Source organism: Cynoglossus semilaevis, chromosome 17, assembly GCF_000523025.1.
Source record: "Cynoglossus semilaevis isolate Cse_v1.0 chromosome 17, Cse_v1.0, whole genome shotgun sequence".
NCBI lineage: Eukaryota > Metazoa > Chordata > Actinopteri > Pleuronectiformes > Cynoglossidae > Cynoglossus > Cynoglossus semilaevis.
Window position 1 is genome coordinate 10,471,788 of NC_024323.1, and position 19,548 is coordinate 10,491,335.

The window sequence follows — 19,548 nt, forward strand, 5'->3', positions numbered from 1 at the left end:
CAGTTCATGTGTTTTAAACTGACTTTGTTCTTTATTTAATGGCAGTCAGCGTTCATAATGCTGCAGAACCTCCTCCCGCTACATGTAATCGTCAATTACACACTGGAAATGTCATCAATTAACTGTCTTGGACATCAAAGGTCAGCGTCACATTGTCCTTTGAAGTTGTTTTAATAACTATGTAATAGTGGTGTTGCCTTGACCAAATTTGAACGATTGGTGTTTGTGCTGATTGTTTTGATTGGTTTGGTCAGTTGGGTGTTTGTCGTTGATTTTCCGATGATTTTTCAAAAACTTAATTTTAATATAATTGTATTTAGAAATTGTATATAGCTTGATTTGCCCTAAATACAGTTATGTCTCAGACATCATGTCCACATGGGTCCATTGTGGTTTTACTGGTACGAGCTGAGTACAAAGTGGGCACAGATTTATATTATGCACAAATCTCATTAGGTTCAAGTTGCCCTCATATTACATGTAGGCAAATTGCATGTGGCTCAAATGGAACCTGTGGGTCGTACCTACGTGGTATACGTTTAGGTCCAATTGAAAAGCTCATGTGTACAGTGGGACAGTGGACAATGTAAAGGCAATTCTGCAACTTTTATGGACTGGGAAACCCAAGTACTGGTAAATACCAGTAGTCTCTGTGTGAGATACAACAACTAGAACCTGGACAGTCCTATTCCTAGTCCATCCAAAGTAGTTGTTCCAGACAGGACATGAACCAGTGACCTTGGTCTAGTCAGCCACTGTGCACAATTCTTAGAAAATAAATCCATACTTGAGTAATCCAAGTGACTCAAATATACTTAGGGGGCACAGTAAGTATTACTACTGCATCTTTTCACATCAGTGACTCTGCCTGTCTGCACGCAAGACCCGTTATGTGACAAGGGTTATTAACAACTTTAAATGTGACACGTTCTCATATGTCTGTATTTATTTTAATGCCTCTAAGTGCATTCTGTCAATCCGGACCCAGGCACCACTGCAGGACACAGTCAGGAGTTGACCTGCTGCCGTGTCTTAACATTAGCTTCTCAGACATGTGGTTTCTGGGGTGGGTTTTTTATTCTACATTTTGACAACGCTGCCATGTCATCGGTATGTTTTGCTTCCTTTCACGCAACCAATTGTTAGAGATTGCATCACTTTGGGTGTATAGTCACAGGAAGGTTTAAGATGGGTTGAACTTCAATAAAGGACTTATCTTTGCTGGAGCTGTGATCTCGTAGAGGGCATGTCTATGACCAGTTGGACTTCTCGTTCAGTGGTACTGTCATGTATTGACGTTGTAGTTGTTGTATGTTGGTTATGTAGCAGTAAAATGGAATAGAAGTCTATAAGTCAAAGGACTAGTGTTAGGGCCTCTACAAGGATCTTCATCGTAAAAGGGTTGACTTTATGTTGCTCCTTCTGGATGTCCACTGTCATCTGTTGTCATGCTTTTTCAATGATTTCCCCTGAAATGGGATCCTGCTTTAGAAATAGTATCAGAGGGCGAAGGTGGTTCAGTCAATCTTTAGAAATAGTATCAGAGGGCGAAGGCGGTTCAGTCAATAGAGCTGTCAACCCTTATGGGACAGTTATGGGTTCGATTTCAGACCCTTTTTTTTTTTTTTTTTACATCACTTGAGTAGTCTGTTCTAGAACAGAGAATGGCTGTGTCACTAATGAACATTTACTACAACCAACGGTAAAACTGTGATCTGTTATTCATAATAACTGCAATGAAATAATATTCAATAAACAATAGTTTTATTTCCTACCGGTCTCTGATTGGTCCGTAGCCATAGCCATAAGGTTCACAGGAGTTCTTTAACAACATGGTAAAAAAAATGAAATATGTGATGTGATTAAGAGTGACATACAGCATGCGTTTTATACTCTTATACTGTAAGTGACTCCTCAGTTACAGTATTACTGCCTGGGGCATTGGATTTTAGCATTAGTCAGATCTATAGTCCAGTTTAATAATGGCACTGCTGTAGCTGCATTGTCACATGGGAGTACCTGATAGGACCGTGGTACAAACAAGGATCAGTTCAGAGCACTCGGGAAGACGGAGGCCTCGGCTCCTCTTGTAAGATAAGCCATCACAGATAAGGCTATTTTTAGGCCTATTGATTATCGCTGCCTTCCGTGACAAGGAACCTTCCAGGAATTATCAGATCAAAAATAACATAAATCAGCTGGCAAGAAGAGGCCACAGACCAGACTTCCCTGGCAGGCAGAGCTCAGATCATTTCCTGCGCTGTGTGCCAGAAGTAGCAGGACGGGATGAAGGGGATTTCTCACTTGTACATAATTTGCAGCAGAAAATGCAGAAATGAAACGTACATTTAGGTAAACAAACAAGGAGAGATAAAACCTTTGAACAATTGTTTACTGGAAATGGGCCTTGGCGTGAGATAAAAGTGTGTGAATGTGCTCACAGCAGTGCCAGATGCTGAGGATTCACTGTGGATGCAAGTAGCCACAGATGTGATCTGGACGCATTAAGGTTGGAAGTAGAAAACAGCACTTTTGGTTGATTCGCGGACGTCCCAGATAAATTTTGTAGTAGCTGTCCGAGGACTTGACCTCCTCTGCCATTCTTTGACAGACGGGAGCTGGCTGGCTACGAATCAGACTGGCGTCGCCCTGTCACGTTTATTTTCAGTCGGCTCAATGACCCAAGTGATAAAGGAGAGACGAGCTGTCCACAGTGGCGTGGAATGCATCAGAGTGTTTTTGCTCTTCCATGCTGCTATGGAGAGAAAGTGGAATATTGAGGGACAGATATTTGTGGTACTTCTTCCTCCACCCCCCACTGTCCCCGCTGCACGACCCCAACTGTAGCCAAGTTAGCATTAGTGATCAGTGTGTTGGTGGGATATTTTAAAAGCCAGTTGCATCTCTTCGGTTCCTTTTGCCGTCCAATGGGGTTGTTGTGTAAACAGGGTAAGACTTTGGGGGGTGGGGAGGGGAGAGGGAAGCAAAGCTTTCATTCTCACTTTGCTCTTCCACACAGGCACACCGTGTCAGAGGTGTCGGAAGAAATGAAAAGCCTGATCATTGAGAAGAATAAAATGGGCCTGGAGGAGGAGTCCGAGGTTCTGGTCAAAGGTGAGTCCTATTCACTGAAGAAACACAATAAAATCCACCCTTATCCACCCTACACAGTTTAGCCTTAGGTTGAATGCTAACACCCGCTGTCATCGCCTGATGATGACAGCACAGTGGCTGAAAAGATAAATGAATCAAAAGCTTTAGATTATTGTTTATCTAATATCTGAGTGGGAAATGTCCAGCAAACTCTTCATAGGTGGTCCGTTCTGTTAATGTTATTTCAAGTTGTTAATGAGTTTTTAAATGCATTTTTTATTCCAGCTGTGTTATATTGTTATATTTATTTAGGGGATAAATGGCTGAATATTACAGTGAAAGTCACTAGGTGGCAGCATTGCAGCTCATTTATTTAATCTTATACTCATACAGTGGTTAGTACAGATACATAAATTAATATAAGCAGGCCCATATTGGTTAACGTCGGAACATAAACTGAAGTGTTAGGATAATATCGGCATATTGGATATCGGCAAAGAGTCAATATTGGACATCCCTAATGAACAAGGATGCTCGGCTAATCTCCTGGCTGCTGCTGGTCGTTCATTAAGTCCGTAGCTGTCCTCTAATAGCTACTGCCGCAGCTCCATGCTGTGCTCTCGCCCTGTAGCCAACCTCGCTCTGACCACATGTGGCCCACAGCTGCTCCCACTTTCCCGCCACTCCGTGTGTTCATGTGAGGACAGCTCCTGGCAACAGCAGCACCCGTCCTCAGTGTCTGGTGCTTTTGAGGAGTGATCTCATAGGATATTTCTTTGATTTTCTCCTGTTTTTTTGGCCGTTATCCTCTCGCCCTGCTACTGAAGGGGAGCAGTAAAATCCCGGCAGCTGGATGAGTTACATGCTGTTTGGAGCTGCATGAATTTGGACTGCGTTTGCCATGTGTCTTCTGCCCAACTGGCCTTCACTGCTGTTTCCTCAGTGTCCTGTCTCTAGGAGAAGCAACCAAGTTGTTTTCCCTCCGAAACCAAGAACAGCTACTTTCATATGTTTATTGATTGCGTGTTGTCAATTTATGACTTTCGAAGAGTGCACCGTGTCTCTAGTATTTCACCTAATGGTCCAAATTTCCATTAGGTCCAATTTTTTTCTTCAATTACATTCATGTTGTCGTCTAAGTAATTTCATATTATAGCTAACATATCAGACTATGAACCTATCTAAGTGATGACCAAACCATGTAGAAACTACTGAACCGCCAACCAGATACACAGGGTTAGGTAATGTGCAGTTTGATAAATTGTCATGGAGAACATTTCAAAAGTTTATGTTAAATCCTTTAGATTTTAATGATGGGGGGAAAAATTGCCAAACAAAAAAACCGGCTCTGCTGGACAGAGGATGTAACTGCCAGGCTTTAGGAAAGGAGGAAGACTCCAGAGAAGATTAATGGATGTAGTCCAGATGTGTCCTGTAGGCCAGGAGTCTGTGAACTCTGCTTTAAGCCATTCCTTAGTCTTTTAGTTTTCGAATCAATCACATTAATTAGACAGTCTTCATGTTCCTGTTATTTTTGCTTGATATTATTATGTTTTGGGAAAATCCTTCATTTGAAGCCTTCCCACCTGCTCAACATATTTCTTTATTTTTTTTTTTTATTATTGGTTTTCACCATGAGGTTACATGCTTTAGCTACACGAATGTAGCTAAGGTATCCTAAATAGAGCATGAACATTGGGTGACAAGGCTCTTCTTGACTTATTGATAGCATGGGCACGCTCCTCGTACACCACCCAACTTCTCACGCTCCAATTAACTAGAACTCATTCACTTGGCTGTACTCTGTCAGCAGTTGTTTGTCTTAGTTTTTTTTTTTAATTTTATTTAATTTTGTATAATTTTTTTCACACTCAATGAACCACAGGAGCTTTGCTAAAAAAAAAAACGTAGAAAAAAAAAAGTTCTTAATCTTTGTCGAGAAGGGGGCGGGGCTAAGTTAGGGGTCACGGGTCACAAATGAAACAAATTAAGGGCGAACCATAGGCCCCCGGGGGAGACATTTGGCAGCCAGGGAGATGTGATCCAGATGGTAGGGATATACAGGGGGTCCTGCTGCTCCCTCCTCTACATCTTGTCCTGTCCTGTTTAAATATCCAGAATAGATTAGCATCTGTAGGACACAGAAAGAGAGAGAGAGAGAGAGAGAGAGGCAGAGAGGCGTCAGGGTGGCAGACACTCTTTTAGTCGTGTCTCTTACCAAATCATCAAGTCTGTCTCCTCTGTCCCAGATCCAGTCTGTCAGCACACTTAGCATGCCTTACCTCATGGTTTTTATTTATCCCTTTCACAGTGGGATTTGATGCTGTGCCCACATTGATGTGGCATAAAGTACCTCCCAGTGTTTTTTTATATTTGGCCTATTTTGGGTGGGTTTATGGTTAGTTCAAACCTGGCACTTATATCTTATAGAAACATTCTTAAACAGGAAACGTTCCAAGAGGCTGAGCTGTCATTCCTTTCTCTATCCGTCTCTCTCCTGTTTTATTTTTATTTTGGAATAGCTGTTAGGGGCTGGAGGGCAGGGAGAGCCTAGTACTTTACCTTGAAAGCCTCCTTGGAGGCATAGGTATAAAACATTGATTTAAATTGATTTACAAAGTGCATTTAAAGCAACAGTTATTTATCCAAAGTGCTTTAAACACATTTGACAATAAGACAGAAAAGGCTGAAACAACAAAAAGAAGAGGATGGACAGGAAGAAATAAACAAAACAAAGAGAAGCTTATTTTTTGTACCAAGGACCGATAATATCACGCCATCATTGAAGGTTCATTACATCAAAATAAAACATATTTTAGACTTTATTCTTTTAGCATCACAGTCTAAATGACCTGTTGTTTTGAAACATTGACAGATTATCTTTGAATGAAAAAAGTAAAGGGATATGACTGGATTTTTTTGGAATGAAGTAAAATAATAAAACTGAGGTACTTTTTTTCACTTTGTCCCACCGCGGCCCAGTACCAAATGACCTATAGACATGCACTGGTCCCCGGACTAAAGGGACTAAAGAAAAATTAACACAAAGCCAGAGTTAACTGAGATAAATGAGGCAGAATACGATAGTGACATAAATAAAAATAAGCCATTGAAAACTGTGAAATACCATAGTTAAAGGTAGACGTAAATACAACAGAAAAAAAATAAAATAAAAAAAGCCAAATAAATTGAGAGAATGGAAAAAGAAGGAGGAAAAGTAGAATTTACAAAAAGATAGTAAAATGTAATTACAGAAATAATCCAACATTTACACAGGCAAAAAAAAAGACCTTAAAAAGTCTCTGCCCTTTTGGGGAGTCATTAAAAATTGATTTTAGGAAAGACATCTGTGCCATATAAAACCCCACAGTGTGCCATGTTTGGCCCCCAGGCCAGAGCGTGAACACGTCAGCCTTTTGTAGTAGAACCTGCAGCTCCTCTCTCCAACTGCCATCCAGATCTCTTGAGAACTCCTACCTGGACTACACCGTGCTCCAAAACTTCCTTTGGGCCGCAAGTGCCAAAGCACTTTATTTATCCTCTACCAGATTAAATATTTATTAGGAACAATTTGCACACTTAGCTCGAGGCAGCAGCAGCAGCGGCAGCCTAGGAACACAGTACATTTTCGCTCTTTCCAGACCTTTAGGACTTTGGGAACACAGTACAGTCTTGCACATGGAGCCACGTCTGGCAGGACGAGCGGGCGATGCCTGAAGTGCTGGCTGAAGACATGACTGCTTGGCTCTCTCTTTGTTTCCAACTGTCACACTCTTCCAGCAGTTACCTCTCCTTTGCTTTCTCCCTCCTTCCTTTTCTCACTCTGTCAACCTCTAACGTTGTAATTACGCTGGGCTGCATGCAGCTTTTAAAGCCTAGGCCATTAAGCGGCTGTATTTTTATCCACTACTATTTACCCCAACAAGGCACTCACATACAGTCTGCTAGAAACTTTATGGATAATTACACGCCTGGGGATTTATTCTCAGTGAAGACATGGTGTGGCAGCGCTGGTTTTAGCAGCTCCGCGACGAGCCCACCTACCATCAAGACCTTTGAGGGGAAATTACTGTCTTGGTGTGTAGTCATTGTGCACTTGAGGCTTTGTCTGTTTGCTAAATGAAAGGAGTGGCACAGGAGTATCAGCGTGATTGACGACCGCTCCAAAATATTCTCCATGCAGGGGGAAAATACGTGCCATAAATTTCTATACTTTTGTCCTCGTTTCATGTGTTAACTGGTATGTTGACTTGACTGATGGCAAAGAGGTTATACTTTCATGGGAAAGCTTTTGTTATGAATGAAAACCAACTCTGAGTTTTTTTGGGGTTGTTTCTGGGTGTGACTATCGCAGTCACAGTTAAATAGTACTGAGTGTAGCGGGTACGTTAAAGAGCACGATGGAAATTGGCAGTTTTGTCACAAAACAGTATTTGCCGGTGTCATGGTATTTGTCATCATAGGAATCTGTGTTCTTATCTGTAGGATTGAATGCACTGCAGCTAATTTAAAAACAAGGCTGTGAAAATGAATGCGTTAATTTCGGAAGATTAATCAGAATTATAGTTTTACTGCGTGGACTGTAGGGCTCATTTGCGCCCTCTGTCTGCTTACCGTTGCTCTAATATGCGGTCAGTTCACACATTGTTATTTGCACACACTGTGGGAAAAAGTTTCTGAGGTGTACCATTGTCCAGCATGTGTTTGTGGAGTCCGCTATTCTTTCGAAAGAATCTTTAAACAAATCATTTTTTCAACTTTTCTTCTTTTCGGATAGTTATACAACTCATAATGTCTTCTTAGGGTACATTAACGTCAAGTAAATGTTAGAAAACAGGAAGTGGAAGGCCAAAAACAATCATTAAATAGTATTTTTTTTAGTAACTAAATATAGGATTCTAATGCAGGTCTGTGTTTCTGTAAGAGTACCCAAACCAATATGTCTTTGTGCATGTGTATCCCATTTTAAGGCTGGCTGTTGCGTGTGGTGCGTGGAAACTGGATTAAGCAGCGTCGGTACTGGTTCGTGCTCACCCAGGACTCACTGGACTACTACAGTGGACCGGAGAAAGGAGCTCGCAGACTGGGAACACTGGTCCTCACCAACCTCTGCTCAGTCATCTGGCCAGACAAGCAGATGTACAAAGAAACAGGTGAGCAATATATATGTATACATGTGTGTGTCTAAAAATAAATGAAACGCAGATTTGAAGCATACTGTAATTTATCGTTCCTCCGATATATGGCACACTTCTTTAAATTCTATTTTAAAAGTTTCCAAAGATGTTATTCGGGGGATTTTGTTTGACGTACTGTGGTCCCACTTCCCTTCCAGTTAGACCAGTCATTCTGACTAAGTTTGGGAAACCCCGGAGGATTCGATCCAAAACATAGTTCAAAGTAGCTCCTAAAATCTCATATTTAAAGAATCAGTTGTGGACATCCCCCCTTCAATTGAATAAAAACAGAAAGCACCAAAACGGAAAAAACTTTGAGTTTTCACTGAATGAGAGGAGACTCAGGAATGACACTCAAAAACCCTTGGACAAATGGGATTGTTAGGTTCTTCCTGACTTCCCAAATCTATCAACTGACAGACTTTTCAAGCCATGAGAATATTTAATAATTTCAATACTGGATCCTTAACCAGCTCCACTTGTCGTTTCACTAGTAACAAAACTATTGTCCCCCTTTGACCACTTCCCCATCAGCCACCTCATCTGTGGCATCACTGACCTTCAACAACAATGGCAGCAAACTTCAAAATTGGCCGTGGCAGTACCTCCATAAGTTTTAGTGTCAGTTTTTGTTTGTGTTTGAGGAAAAACCACAACAAAGAAGGATGTGGCGCTAAGTCACGTAGCAGGAAGCCTGGATAACAGCCAAGGGCTGGAAGGTGCACGCAGTGTGTGTGTAATACTTCCTCTGCATGGGCTTACTCATGTTTATTGCAGTGTGTCTACAAGGAGACAGACAAAAGGTAAAGGTTTGTCTCACCTTCACTGTGACTTGTTTGACTTGTTTTGTTTTGCTGTGGTCTGACCTTCCTCTGAACATGACCTTAAATATCCAAAGAGAAACTGATGAAGTTCCTCAGTTGAGCTGGATGAACGAGAATCTTCACAGACATGACCTTAAAAACCTTGTGAATCCATGAGAAGTCCAGAGGAAGGAGTCTCCCTAGACAAACCCTGCGCTATTTATCTCAATTACATTAAGTGGTGTGTACCTTATGAACCAGTCAACCAGGTAAATGGCCACTTTGTTTGTATGGTTCTTCTTCTTCAGGATACTGGAGCGTCACGGTGTACGGACGGAAGCACTGCAACAGGCTCTACACCAAGCACTTCAACGAGGCTGTGCACTGGGCCTGTGCCATCCAGAAAATAATTGATACCAAAGCTCCAGTGGAAACTCCAACGCAGCTCCTCATTCGAGACATCGAGGTAAGCCGTATAAAAATGAGCTGCGTTTTTACTACGTGCTACCTGGAACCATTCCTAATGAAGTGAACAGTTTGTGCTTGCAGCGGCTGCCTGGTTTTCCACTGTGGTGAAAATCTAAATTTAGGCCAAAGAACAGGCCAACAAGAGGATTTCTCTCTTCCTTTTGCCCTGTGATGGACATAAGTATCCATCACAGTATCGTAGTTTGTCATTTAATGTATTTGGAGTACGTTAGTTGGTTATGACAATTTCTTAAATACATGCCTTATAGCATACGTGTCAAACCCAAGGCCCGTTTTTTGTGGCCCGCGGGAGCCTAAAAAGAATTTAGTAAAGTCCATGCAGCAGAGTTTCTTAACCTAAGAAATTAAATGTTTTTGTAATAAATCTGTATAATATAAATAAGTCTGTTATGGAGTAGTTACATCTATACCAATGGTCACCAATCTTAAATAAGTCTGTTATGGAGTAGCCAGTACCACCCGTTTCTACAGGCCAGCACCAAGGTGCTGAACATTGAAATAATACATTTAAAATGATTTAAATTTATTATGGACAGGTACTGGTCCATGGACCAGGGGTTGGTTTGGGACCCCTGATCTATACAGTCTTCCATTTACAAACGGCCCCACAAGGGGAACCATAATGCTGATGTGGCCCTGGGTGAGAGTGACTTTGACAGCCCTGTCTTATAGACTAAGGATGGAGTGTGCAATGATTAGCACTCTTGCCTAGTAGGTAGAAGGCCACCAATGGTCTTTCTGTATGAAGGTTACATGTCCTCCCTGTGTCTGTGTGGGTTTGCTCTCTATACTTTGGTGGTTTCCTTCCACAGCCCAGAAACATACACATTGGGGTTAAGGATAATTAGATATTCTAAATGGACTGTATGTAAGAATGTGAGTGTGAATGATTCTTTGTCTCCATGTGACCTTGTGATGGACTGGCAAATTTTCCAGGATGTACCCCACCCTCTCCGCATGACTGTTTCTTGGAATTATGAATAGTTTATTGGCTAAAGGATAAAATCTGAATTTTCTTTTTTATGGCCGGGCAATCAAATTCTGATAAACGATTCCGTAGATTTTCCCCTGCATCTCTTAAAAATAAAGTCTTAAATCTTAATTTCACTGCGTACAGACACACCAACACAAACAGAAGCTCGGAAAGACAACCTACTTGTCGAAGGTTAAAATTAGAAGAGAATGCGAAATGGTCTTGTGAAGAGAAACCCTGTGGAGTTTTAAAAAGGGACGCTTCTTCCTTTACCTTCTCACGTGGAGACAGTTTGTTTATAAACGTCGACCATATTTTTAGAGCAGAAGTTGCTAGAGAACACAGCGTGCTGGAATCCATTTGAGCAGACAAATGACTCATCATGCAACAGTCGGCCCCTGGGGTAAAGACAGGGGCAGTTTTGGCAAAAGGAGTGGAGGAAGGCCTTGGTCAGATAAGCGCCTCCAGTCTACATAATCTCCCGGTGGGTGTCAGTAATGGTGAAGAAATGGCTAATGTCCGCTGCCAGTATGATGTGCTAAAAGAGGTATTATAGGTTTAAATGTGCCTTTAGGTCAGGCTACAACTGGAGTGAGCTTTTATATGACACTCAAAACATTACAAAAGTTCCAATAGGTTATGATATTACTCTTTTATTAGCTTACATCCAATAGTAACCCGTATTGGGATTTTTCTTGTTGATGTTAGCAAGTTAGCTTTTCTTTTTTTAGTAAGTTAGCTTGCAAAGGGAAACAAGTCAACAACAGATGTTGGTCTTCTCTGCTCAGGCTGTGGTTAATTATTAATTGCTGCTAACATATTTTTGTTTTTAGAAAAAGTCAACAACTTACTCCAAATTACAGTTTTATGGAGTGTTGTTACTGCTACCGCTAACTGCTGCTTCTCAGTCCGAACCTGTGGAGTTCAACTGTGGAGGAGAAAGTTGACTTTCCATTGTAGTATTTGGGTTTGTTTTTGTTTTTTTTATAAATTTGATTGTCACTAATGTTGTCTAGGTGACAAGTTTACATGGAAACTAAACCTTTTCATCAGACTTGTGACATATTTTCACATTGTAGTTCAAAGTGTTCTAGCATATTTCGTCCCATCATTTTCAGTCTTTCGCATTCCCTTCTAGTCAGTTGCGCAGTGTTCTCACCTTTGGACACTGACACTATCTAATAGGAGCGGTATTGTCCCTCTGGGGTGTGAGATTAGGACGGCTGTTGCAGAAACTAAAAAGGGAAAAGAACAGAGGAGTCTTTGTGTGAACAGAACTGCAAGTTTTTCTTTAAAGCACAGATTTGTGTCCCAGCCACACACACACACACACACAGGGGAGAGTTGGCCTTGAACCCACCGCCAGAGGCCATGTGTGAAAGTGGGAAACACAGACGAAAGCAGTGAAGAACAGATTAGCCCAGAGAAATCACTCGAAAGCTTATAGATGTAATGTGCTCAAAATCCCTTTTCCTAAAGAATAGCCATCATGGTAACTAATACTGCAGAAATTTGCTCTTGTGGCTAAAGATGTCACTCACAAAGTGTGAAACAAGTGTGAAATTCTGAGCGGTGTGTTGCAGAGAAGGAAGTTAACTTGTTAAACCGGGCTTCCTGAAATGTAGTTTTACATCACACATATAGCAAATTATGTTGTCCCTCATCTAACCACAAGTTATTTATTAAATATAATGTCCTTTTAGAGGTAGAGGAAGACTCTTCCTCAGGAGCTAAGGACGTTGCAGTGACTTAATCTGATTAACTGCCATTTTTACTCTAAGGCAAGACCAAAAACCAATTTTTTTTGTACTTGAGACTTTTAAATAATATGCACTTAATATGATAGATTTTTGAAAATATAATAGTGTAAAAAAAAATTAAAGAATAGTCAAGCTCTGTTAAGTCAAGTTAGACTTGGAGTCATTGACGCTTTTTGTTTAAGTGCAGCTCTCATTGTTGGTTCTGCAAAGTGGTCAGTTGTTAGTTACCATGACGTGCTAATTTATTTTTTGCACGGGCAGGTGCTAAATTAGCCAACTTTGGTGAAATCATCTTGCATTACCACAGAAGCATGAGATCTTAACATGCCATCTGAAAATGAAAGAAAAAACATGGTTTTTATCATACTCTGCAGTCGTGTGAAATCTTTGGCTTTGGCTGTTAACGTGAAATGGAGAGGAAACGGAGGTGGAGTCCTTCCTGTTTTCCAGGGGATCAAAGTAAAACTGCCCACCATCGCTGGTAAATATGGTTTTGGTTGATAGTGTATCTCCTAAAAAAATAATAAAAAAATAATAATTGATTTTCAATGGACTTTTAAAATGGTAAAAAGTAAGTTTGGAAAATAACTGATTGGAGAAAAGGGACAAACTTTATTTTGTAATTTTGTGTACATTGGAGCTGTTTTTGCATCACACTGCTGGATAGTTGTGATACTACAGCTATGTAGCTGGATGAGCTTAAAAAATGAAACTGAACGATTCACAGTCTTTTTTTTTTTGCAATGCTCCTCAACTGAATACATTATACTCCTGTACAGAGCCTGATCTTTCCGTTTGTGTTAAGCCATGTGAGACAGCTGCTGTCCATAGCTTCACTTCCTGTTAATCTTCTCCTGCAGCATTTGGCGAGAAAGAAAATACGCTTAGTTTGCTAAATGTCAAACGACATTAGTCTCAAGGACCAATGACAAACCATCTGGAAGGTGGTCTTACCATGTACACTTAAATGCAATCTCAGGTTCAGTGCTGTATCCTTCCAGGTGTTGCTCCCAAATATGTCATTCCCACAGTTCAAACAGACTGGTCTGTCACCAGTATCCACCAAACACTCCAGTAGAATGTGTTAACTTTGCCCCACTAACAGTGGGGGCAGTGGTGGGTGTCAGGGCAAATGGGAGCAGAGCGGTGGCAACATTACTAATGAGCAACAGGTGCTGGAGGGCAGCAGTCTGGAAGCTATCTGTACAACTGAAAGGCATCCATCCACACATGGACACTGAGAGACACAAACACACACACACACACACACACACACGCTAAACTCATTGACACCGGAGGATAAAATATAACGTGTCAGTCGCGCTGCTTCGGTTCTGCCGGGTCATCACTTGACCTTCCTGATGCTTTGAAAGCTGCCGTCTCTCTGGATCGTGACCCTGCTTCAATCGCCCCCGTTCACCCCTGATAGATGAACCGCACTAAATCACGCACCCGCTGACTGGGCTGTGGGTCAGCTCCGGGCACATGGGAGACTCAAAGCAACTTTGTTCTGTACTGTGTCCAATGATGGTCTCATCACAATTTCTCTCTTTGTGTACCTACAGGAGAACAAGTTCAACCCTGAGGTGGTGGAGCACATCTACCAGCACAACCCCATCCTGAAGTACACCCACGGGCCCCTCTATGCTCCTCTGCTTCCTTTCCCCTACGGCAGCCTGGAGCACACATGTAAGGAGTTACCATGTGTGTTCTGCATTAAGAGATCAGTTGATAAACAAAACTGTTTTGACAGCCTTAGAAGTATTCTGATTGGCCGGGTATACTACTGTTTCCGACGTTAGGTGACTGTTGGTCTCTCCCATCAGAGCAACAATAAAATAATTATATATAGTTTAACAATAAAAACAAACAGAAAAAAATGCTGAATTCTAAGAGTTCTAGCTCTAAGGTGCTAACTTATGAGGTAAGGCTGTCAACCAGTATATTACAGCACAGTCTTATAACAGCTACGAATTATGAAACTAATAAATGTAGCTATCAGCTTACATTGACATTATCAAATCGGGTAAACAGCCCAGAAGGGGTTGGATTGGAGCTGCAGTTTGAATTAGTGAGAGAAATTAGGCTCATCACAGTGTAGGTCAATCAGTAAACAAAATTTAAATTACTATCAGTTATATATTAATTATCAACTCATTAAATGCATTAAACACATTTAAATACTGTCACTTGAGGAAGTTGTCTTTGCTTTTTGGTTATTTCGGTTATTGTCATACAACATGACGGTATCATCCAGCAAATCCTCAGGTCAAAGATCAAAATCCAAAAATTCTCTGCCAATTGGAAATAGGATAAAACACTATAAAAGGTCTGAGCTTCTCTTCTGTCTGTCTCCAGACCACAGTGGGAAAGGCTACGGCTCTGTACGTGAGGAAGCTGTGAAGCTCTTCAACTGCCTGCAGCAGCTGGAGTCGGCGCAGGAGCCCATTCCCATCATCCAGGGCGTGCTGCAGACCTGCCTGGTTCTGCGGCCACTGCGCGACGAGATCTACTGCCAGCTGGTGAAGCAAACCAGCTACACGCCCGCCCCGTACACTGCCGCACACCTCCGATACTGGCAGCTACTCACCTGCATGAGCTGCACCTTCCTGCCTGGGCCCACCGTCCTCAAGTACCTGCGATTTCACCTCAAGAGGTGAGAAACCCCTGATTGGTGCTTAAAAGTACAGCTGGGAACTGCAGTTTACTAAGAATGATGAGGGAAGGACTGATTAGGATTTTTGTTTGTTTGAATAATTGTACTCAAAATACCTCAGAGTTGGAATATTTTACCCTTATTGCCTTGTATTTTGGAAACTTGGAATTCAAATACACTCATTTGTCTGACCTTCTCATATTAAGCCTGTATTTTTAGTTTGTGCAATGTAATGTCAATATACCGTTTATAAGTTGGATTTAGTCACGTCGGATACAGCCTAAACAAATCCTGTTGACTCAAGAAAGCACTCACATCCGACCTCTAATTGCGAATGGAAAATGTGGAATTTTTCTTGGTTTTTGTCCAACATGACTCGTGGCGGACACACTGAAAACAGTACAGCAAATAAATTCATGCTGGAAGACTGAAGTAGACCTAACCGTGGTTGTCAGTTTCTTACACTTTTTAAAAAGAAATTCTTTAATCAGGGTTGTGTGCTCTTTTGCCACCGTGTCATAAAGTATAGGATATTTCCTAAGCACTGTCTAACAACCAAATGATTCACTTTCAGTGATTTTTCAGCATTTTGCTAACCTTAGCTAACCTTGAACTGTTGTAGCACGTAGCAAACCTTTTAAACATATGGCGGTTAGCATTTGTTTTGGTTCACTTTAGGATTTTTGACTTGTACTATATTCTTGAATAACAACAATGTATCTTTGCTTGGCTAACATTAAGCTAATTTGACTAATCTTAGCTTTTTTTTTCTATATTGATGGCAACGTGTTGTTTGTTTATCCGATTCTTATTTCTTGTGCAAATATTTTGTCATCTTTTGGCTAAGTTAAAGCTTTTTAAAGCTATTTTGTAGCTTTTTTGTAAAATACAAATAGATAGAGAACAGTGTGACATAATATTTGAGGTTGTTTTTTTTTCTCTCCGTTTTCACTGAGGTATGTTTTGGGAAGAACTTCAGGGTGTAATTGTTTCCTTCCTATTTGTCCCGTGGTGTTTACACAGGCTGAGCTTGTGGCTCCCCGTAGTTTAAATTTTGCACTTTCCTCACTGTTTGTGTGCGAGCTTCAAAGCTCCAGGTGGAGTTTGTCGTCGGTTGTTTTTGTGTTCTGTCTTTCATACACATGGCACACACATGTGCTGAGCCACCGCTCCTGGATGCTCCGCTGAGAGGAAGTGGCAGATCACTTTGGTTCATGGGAGCGGAAACGCTCTTTTCCCAAATAATGCTGAACCCAAAGTCAAACATGTTTTCTTAGCCATTTTCTTTTTTTATGGATTTTGGGATGTTGGGCCTTTAAAGTCCCTAATTGCCGAGGTGAGAACATTTGTCATTCCATGCCTCGATGACTCTGTAGAGTTGCCGACCCAAAGAAAATAAAGAACACGGTGGATTCAAAAAGGTGACGCGTGAGTCATCTCTTTGAAACTAGTCCACGATCTTAGCACAACACTTCACAGACTTTGACTCACTGTTAACGTTATGAGCATTTCCCGTTCAAGCTTTGAATATATTTATTTTTCTGGCAGGGAAAATTACAGCTGTCATTTCTCCTTTCATGCAGGATTCAGAGCCAAAGTCCAGAGTCTGAAATGGATAACTATGCATCATTCATCAGTGAGGCTCTGGAGAAGACCAAGTGTCGGGAGTGTGTGCCATCCTGGGAGGAGATCCAAATGCTGATGAGCAGAGAGGAGATGCTGTGCACTGTACACTATCCAGGCCCTGGATCCTGCCAGCTCTACATCAGCTCACACACAACGGCCAATGAGGTTTGCAATCATTACAAAGTATTCCACTGTTGTGGCTCTGCTTTTCCCACTCTTTTTCAGTCTCGTGTGGATTCTCTCTCTTTGCACTGCGTTCTCCGGCGCCAAATAACGATAATACCAGACACCACGTTTCTAACTCTCACGTTGACCTGTCTGTTTGCTCTATATCATCAGGTGATACGACGGATACAGGAGAAGCTCGGCCTGCTAGAAAGCAAAAACACTTTTGCACTGTTTGAACACAATGCATTGTGGGAACAGCCAGTGGCAGGCAGTGCCTTGATTGCAGACGTTCTTACCAGGTTAGACTGTGTTTTTAAATACGTGTTGTCTAAAAAGTTCCATATATGTAGTAGCGTGCATCTGTGGGTACGTGGGCAAATATTTCAGAAAAAACTTAACACAATTTGTCCCAATGCTGAGCTCACAGGCCAGCACACAGGATTATAATAAAATTCTCTCCACTGAACCAGTGAGTCATTAGTCACAGATTGACTGCGTATTTACCCGGAGCGGTCACCCTCCCTTGGTGAATGTTATCCACTGTCCTGGCTGACCTTGTGTGGTATCATGTTCTAGCTTAGCCAGGTGCGCCAAGGTGACGCTGATGTAATTTGTTGTACAATGCAAAGTTCAGTACGAAAGGAGATAAAGGATCAGATGTGTTTTATTTTAACAGGCATGTGTACTCAGAGTGACAAGGTAAACAGGAAACTCAGCAAACCGCCTCAAAAACAGCATTGTATGTAAGTGAGGTTGTTAGCGGCAGAGACAGACTTCTGTAAAATATTAACATCCTCTCTGAATTTGTGTTCTTGTTGTAGCTCTTTGACCCTGATCTTGCATTTTGAGTGCAGTAGCATAGAAACATATAAAAAAGATACATTTTTAAAAGATCATGACATCTTGTGAAAAGATATTTGGTAGTCAGGTAGAAATCGCTGTAGTTAGTCAATAATATAGCAAGTATTAGCTAAAAGTTTGCTCAAAAATGGCTAAAATGAAAACTGAAATTGGCTTAAAAATAGCTAAAAATGTAACCATGATGATGAATAGAAGTCACAAAGATTTTTAGAGATGGTTTGAAATCAATATATACAGGTAAAATGATGGTACAGTTTTAGCTAAATTTCGCTAAAACAGACAGTTAGCCTTGAAATGAGGGATTCAAATTTAATTGAGCAAAAAAAAAATCATTTTTCTTCTTACTTGCTGTTTGCTATAAATATACAGTATCTAACTCCAACTATATTTATTTCTCCTTTTGTGCAGCTTCTCCACCAAAGAAACAGAATCTAAATCCCAGTGGAAACTGTGTTTCAAGCTCTACTGTCTCCTGGATGCTGACAGCATATCAGTGGACAGCATTGAGTATCTTTTCCTCTTTGAGCAGGTAATGAAGCAGAACATGACTTTGTCGAAGGTCTCAGTTACACTGGGACTCTCATTTATCATCCTGTGGCGATTAATCCTTCTCATTACACAAGATAATTATGACTTCAAGTCTGAAATAGTCAGAAATGTGTTATGCTTTGTGATTACAATAAAACAGCAGCGTGTGATTGGCTCTAGGGACAGCAGCAGCTTCGTTGGATCATTTTGCGTCATGTAGAGATTTAATGGATAGACTGAGGACTGAGGTACATATTTATAACACCAGGAACAATGTGTTTTTATCAAGGTTACTTAGGTCACCGAGTTCCCAACATTGTCATTCATCGTTCCAAGTTGCCGGTAACTGGTTGTCCGTGCTTCTTGTCCCTTAACAAAACCTTGCATAAGTTACCATTGGATTGAATAGTACCAGCATATTTGCAGCACTGAGGATAGGCTAGAAACGCAATTCACACATGGGTAGAACACGAGGTCATTCCTGGAAGTACTCGCTGCAGTGGAAGCACACTGTTACTAAGATGATTTTCATTTATCTTCTCTTCTCCTTCTGCAGTGCCATGAGATGGTGGTGCGTGGACACCTTCCAGCCTGTGAAGAAGACCTTCAGACCTTAGCTGCCCTCCGGCTCCAGATTACCATGGGTGACTTCAGCACCCACGCGCCCTGCCCGCCTCTGGACGAGCTGTTCCCGGGGGACATGCTTGAAGCCCGTGTCCTCATGTCTCTGTCCGGCCCACAAGCGTTGCCTCCCTGCCTGGTGGCGGCTCAGTGTTGCCCGACTTCGCAGCGTTTTCCCAAAGGCCTCCTCACGGGGGCGCTGTGGAGCCACACCACTACAGCAGTGAATAAGCGAAAAGTGGAGCAGGACATCTGCCTGCGGAGCCGACTGAAGGAGGAGGCGGCAGCGGTCATGGGAGCCATCTTGGAGCGTTGGAAAGGTCTGGCAGGCTACAGCCGCAGAGACAGTATGGCCGCCTATCTGGCGATCGCGAGGCAGTGGTCCGGCTTTGGTTGCACTCTTTATGAAGTGGATTTTTATATTGTGAGTATCGTGAGGTCATGCTTTTAGTTTCATTGGAGCGCGCGGAGCTAGAGCAGCACTTGGCCTCTTAGAGGAAATTAAGCATTAACTGTTTTGACATCTGCTCTGCTTCCTCCCTGCAGAGTTCGACGGGGAGTTTTTCCCAGAAGCTGTGGCTGGGTGTAGCAGCTACGTCCGTGTCTCTGTATCGACAGGGAGAAGCAGAGGCCCTGGAGTCGTTACCTTACGGCCAGATCTGCTCTTACGGCGTATCTGACGGCAACACTTTCAAGATCACGGCTGGGGATCGAGATCTGCTGTTCGAAACCTCCAAGGTAAACCACATCCAGAGTTAGCCGATACATGCTCCCGCTGAAGGGCAGCGGGATC

The 19,548-nt window shown here is 41.9% G+C and overlaps 1 protein-coding gene across 3 annotated transcripts in view; it reads left to right on the plus strand.

Annotated features, from left to right (window-relative positions):
- Window positions 1–19,548, plus strand: part of plekhh3 (pleckstrin homology, MyTH4 and FERM domain containing H3) — a 39,867-nt gene that overhangs the window by 15,547 nt on the left and 4,772 nt on the right. For 2 of the 3 annotated variants that reach the window (XM_025064761.1, XM_025064763.1), the window contains 10 exons: window positions 3,020–3,114; window positions 8,064–8,246; window positions 9,382–9,539; window positions 13,861–13,984; window positions 14,654–14,951; window positions 16,535–16,742; window positions 16,917–17,044; window positions 18,015–18,135; window positions 18,691–19,179; window positions 19,302–19,493. In XM_025064761.1, coding sequence (XP_024920529.1) covers window positions 3,020–3,114; window positions 8,064–8,246; window positions 9,382–9,539; window positions 13,861–13,984; window positions 14,654–14,951; window positions 16,535–16,742; window positions 16,917–17,044; window positions 18,015–18,135; window positions 18,691–19,179; window positions 19,302–19,493 — 1,996 coding nt within the window. Of the gene's footprint in view, window positions 1–3,019; window positions 3,115–8,063; window positions 8,247–9,381; window positions 9,540–13,860; window positions 13,985–14,653; window positions 14,952–16,534; window positions 16,743–16,916; window positions 17,045–18,014; window positions 18,136–18,690; window positions 19,180–19,301; window positions 19,542–19,548 lie in introns of all 3 variants that reach the window. The other variant, XM_025064762.1, reaches the window with a different exon arrangement.